The following is a 5,000-nucleotide window of genomic DNA, read 5'->3' as shown; positions in this document are numbered from 1 at the left end:
CATCCCAACATACAGCTGTAATCATCACACAGTAATTCCCTTCTTGGTCCCCACAGCGTCGTTCACTGCAGCGTTGCCAGCATTATCCTACCAATTCTTGGGTGCGACCCCAGACCATTGGTGCAGTGTGGAACCATTGCGTGAGGCTAACTGGACACAGCAGCAAGTTCTCAACTTCGCCATACCCTTCAGGTAGTTCATTTGTGTCAACAGTAATGGAATGAAAAGCGATGCAGATTTAAGGAGAGCACTGAAGGAAATGAAAGTCTCTGCTTCGAGGCTTTTGCTACACTGCACCATGACTCGTGCTCATTTATAACAAATCATTTTACGATGAAAAATATGTGTTGTAGTGATTAAGTTACAGCTTCCTTTAGCAAGAAAAGCTAACAAATCTAAATTTCTTTAGTCTGTTATTTCTTTATTCTTATATATCTATGTATTTATTTTTTATTTATTATTATTATTATTATTTTCTGTAAAGGAGACAAACCCAGGACACAAGAAGGATAAAAAAAAAAAATTTCCTTGATCTTTTCACGAAAACAGGATCAGCTGTTCTTTGTTACGCATGCAACGAAAATCTTTGAGACGTGTGTGTATTTTTTATCATTATTCTTTTTTATGATTCCCTTTTACGAGTAAAAAATTTACCCACGATTTTTTTCTCCCATTACCCGTCTTAGTAACTCAACGGGGAAGTATCAGAGCTGCTTTATGTATGACTTGAACTACACAGCGGCGGCGGAGGCAGGCTATGACGATGCCATGGCCAACAGATGGTCCTTCGGGGGAGATTCCAATGGCACCATCAAGTGTCAGTCAAGGGACTTCAACCTGACGCAATACCAGTCCACCGTCGTCACGGAGGTGAGGTTTCAGTTGCTTTGTTATTCAGACGATCTATATCAAATATCATGCCACTTGTACCATGCATTGACTTAATAAACAAGTAATACAATACTGATGTGACTCAGTGGGACCTGGTGTGTGTGAACGGCGCGTCCTCTACTCCAGCACGCAGTCGGTCGTCATGGGCGGAAAACTGCTTGGTTTCATCGTTTTCGGTTACCTCATTGATCAGTAAGGACCATTATGTATTCAGTAAGAGAAGTTCTTTTTACTGATTTTTTAATTTCTTTTCATAATCCCTGAATGTATTTTTCGAACAGACTAAGAGTTAATGACCACCATACCTACTCATCGTCTCATCACCAGGCTGGGCCGTCGACCACTGGTGTTGTTTTGCACCACCCTCAACATTTTATCATCCTTCCTCATTGCTGCGTCCCCCAACGTTGAAACCTATATATTTTTTAAGTTCGTTATAACAATGATGGATGCTGGGCAGTATCTTGGTTTGTTCGTCTTCAGTAAGTATAAACGTCATGTGTCAAGTTGGTATGAATCTCTTGAGAGCAATACATTATCATTAATTTGAATCTAATGTTGTGTTAGGCTCTAGCAAGGAAGTCACTCCAGTAAGTATTATGATTTATGTTGTGTACTGTTATACGAGTGATATAGGAGATGTATATTTGTGACGGTAGTAGACGGTAGTGGCGATTGTGGTGGTGGTGGTAATGGTGGTAAAGTTAGTGGTAGTGTGTGTGTGTGTGTATGTGTGTCATGAGATGATTGAAGAGAGCATTTACGCAGCGCGTCCATCAGCTCCCACCTCACGGATCCTCGGTTTTCTAAAGAAATAGAAGGGATAGGACATACACGGGGCACGAAGCAGTCAGTTCACAGGCCGCTACCCACCTGCCAGTGGTTGAGAATCTTAATGCACTGAAGACTTACCACCCTTTGTTGTCACAGTGTTCTCGCGGCTGGCTGCTGCACTAGTGTTGTCGGAATAAATTTCAGTCCGACTTGTGTGATAGTGTGTCGGGGATACGCCCACATTTTACTCTTTGGCAGAGTTAGAAGAAATTAAAATGAATACTGCCATCATATATCCTCCACATTAAAAAAAAAAGAAGTTTACGTTTCTGATAGTAATTTCCTTTTGTTTCTTTTTATTGAAATAGGGAGTTTGCTTGACAGCCTGATAAGGCTGCTTGGCTGTTGACTAAGAAAAAAATGAAAACTTTTTTCTTATTAAGTGCTTCATGAAGTACTAAATGTACACAGAACGATTTTGAAACTATATACATATTTGACATTACAGTAATGGAAACCTGTGCTACTAAGTATCGCGCTGCTGCGGGCACCTTGTTCGTGATTCCCTGGGCCTTGGGATACATGGCAGTGCCAGGGATAGCTTACCTGGCTCGCACATGGAAAGTGTTGCAGTTAGCTTACGCTATCCCAACGCTTCTTGCTACCGTATTCTTTGTGTAAGTACACTACCTACGTGCATGTTAGTAATTATCATCCTGTTTCTCTTATAATAATGTACACAAAATGTCGGGTACGTCATGTTTATCAATGACAGCATCCGTGTATCCGTAGTTATCGTAAATATTTATTTCTATTGCGAACAATGGCTTCACTGTTTAGCCTCACACTGAGCTCGAGCGGCGAATTATTGCTCTCCATCAGATGCCTTGTATGTACACTTTGATAGAGTGAGAGAACATCCCGAGTTACGAAGCTATCCATGAACTTCTCATCTATCTTAATTGAACCCAAGCACATTTGGTCTTCTATAATCGTTCTAATTAGAATCCCAGATAAATTCAGATAATGGTTAGTGGAGTTAGTTAGTGAATTGTTAGTAGAGTGGAGGAAGTGAGTGTCGTGGTTTGGCCTGTTCATATACGAGTACGTAAGATTTTAACATTGCTCTTCACTCGCCGTTCGGCAGGCTAGAGTCTAATTTGAGAATGCCACTCAAATTATTCCTAGGTAAATCTAGTTACTCACTGTCATTCTCATTGAATTTTGCCCAGTGTAATGGCACTTGATAACATGTGTGGTTTTATAAAAGCACACACACACACACACACACACACACACACACACACTTCAATATATTTAATCTGAGTGAGCATTATTATCACAGTATAAGGACTGAGCTCAGTACTTTTGATGTGTGTATATAGTACTTTGAACCAATAATAGAGTCTGGTCAAAAGTACTTTGATGTGCTAAGAATGATAGGATAACCATTAGTAATGTTTCGTTTGGCTGTCCCACTACCTCTCCCAGTGAACATGGCCGTCTGCAGGAAAGCGGCTTGGGGAGCTGCAGGAGATTGTTACATTCACTTTTTCTTTGAAAAGCACTTCACCGTCACCTGGCCAAGACTTAAACATGGCAATTAATTCTGATTACTCTCGGGGCACAGAGTACAGAGGAAGAAAATAAGGAATATTTGGTGATTCTTAATATGACCATCGTCCCTCACACGTCAAAATACATGCGTTAAAATATAAAAGTGTATTTTTGACCACGGACTCTATTACCAATTCAAAGTAGTAACTTACCCATAGAATTCATTGTGTTCATTTACTATCGTGACCGTCGCTCCGCGGGCCACAGAAACCCTGCCCTCATTCACCATCATCATCATCGTTATCATGATCATTATTATTATTTTTTTTCATTAATAGATACATTCACTTATGAATAATATAGCACACACACACACACACACACACACACACACACACACACACACACACACACACTTGGCCGCAGAGGCGACCTTTTATTTTATGGTGTTAATTCAAAGGATTTGTTTTATCTTTAACTCAAGACAAGGCTGTCACATCTACAACTTCTAAGTGAGGGGTGGAGTTTCGGTGGTCCGCAGAGCGATGGTCACAGTAGTACATAATATCTGACACTGAATGTTTATAGGTGAGCGTAAGGGAGCCAGGAATGATTTGGACTAGTAACGTGCTGTAAGTCTGAGACCTACATTGTGCATGGGTGCCAGATATTGCGTGTTTTGCATGTATCAGTTGGCAATAAGTGTATTGAATGACATAACTGAGGACAGCTTTGTCACAGGTGGTTACCAGAATCTCCACGGTGGCTTATTATCAGAGGCCGCCACCAGGAGGCGCTGAAAGTTATGACGCAGGCGGCCAAGGTGAATAAGAAAACAATGCCATCAGACGACCAAGTCCTGTCTGTTATGAGAGTCATCGCACAAAAAGTTAGTGTTCGTGTATTTATAATGATAGTTTTCATAAGAATAATACAGATTTTGACGATGTCAAGAACTTGTCCAAGTGCTTGCGACTTAATAATCAAAAGATGACTGAAGAAGTTATAGGAAAAATAATTATTTGCAAAACACGAAATAAATTAACTTTCAGAATATTGTAAATATGACTACTAAACATTACCTAATGTTATGTCAGAAAAATCATGAAATGATATTTGCAATTCATGCAGAGAGTATAATAAGTAGAAATATATTTCAGGTACAAACATTGCCATATTTAACCGTGGTGTGGTGGGTGGTAGCGTTTGTTGTGCTTGTGCGTGGCACGAGGCTGAGTGGTGTACTGCTGGGATGAGATGGAAGCACATTGTGCTTATCTTTGTACGCCTCTTGGAAGCTGAATCATCTTCTGTTAAACTTTACTTCTTATCTTTGTTTGACAATCCCTTCAGGAAATTTATCTATCTTTACTTGCTTCAGGTTTGACTTTGTCCTTGACATATCCCCCAAAGGAAAAGTCACAAACAGTTAGGTCTGCATCTTGGGGGGCACTTGAAAAACACCTTGTCATGGGGTCCAGCACGGCCAATATATCTGTTTGATAGGTTCGCATTGAGAAATGTGCGGAAATTAAAGCAATGGGACAGTAGTTTGAGGAATTAAAACTGCGATCCTTTTTAGGATCAGGCTGAATGTAGGCAAATTTCCAGCAAGAAGGAAAGATAGTTGTTGATAGACAGAGTTGAAAGAGTTTGACTAGGCAAGGTACAAACACGGAGGCACAGTTTCGGAGAACAATAGGAGGGACCCCATCAGGACCATAAACCTTCCGAGCTTTAGGCTAGCGAGGGCATGGAAAACATCACTGCGAAGGATC

At 40.6% G+C, this 5,000-nt stretch overlaps 1 protein-coding gene across 1 annotated transcript in view; it reads left to right on the top strand.

Annotated features, from left to right (window-relative positions):
• Positions 1-5,000, top strand: part of LOC135100804 (organic cation transporter protein-like) — an 18,587-nt gene that overhangs the window by 5,110 nt on the left and 8,477 nt on the right. Inside the window, exons 3-8 of the mRNA XM_064004139.1 lie at positions 57-192; positions 687-870; positions 978-1,083; positions 1,219-1,373; positions 2,174-2,342; positions 3,964-4,111. Coding sequence (XP_063860209.1) covers positions 780-870; positions 978-1,083; positions 1,219-1,373; positions 2,174-2,342; positions 3,964-4,111 — 669 coding nt within the window. The 5' untranslated portion in view covers positions 57-192; positions 687-779. The remainder of the gene's footprint in view (positions 1-56; positions 193-686; positions 871-977; positions 1,084-1,218; positions 1,374-2,173; positions 2,343-3,963; positions 4,112-5,000) is intronic.

This window comes from Scylla paramamosain, chromosome 5 (genome assembly GCF_035594125.1).
Source record: "Scylla paramamosain isolate STU-SP2022 chromosome 5, ASM3559412v1, whole genome shotgun sequence".
In the NCBI taxonomy this organism is placed as follows: Eukaryota; Metazoa; Arthropoda; class Malacostraca; order Decapoda; family Portunidae; genus Scylla; species Scylla paramamosain.
Note: the sequence above shows the minus strand (reverse complement) of the source record. Positions and strands in the feature narration are given on the sequence as shown.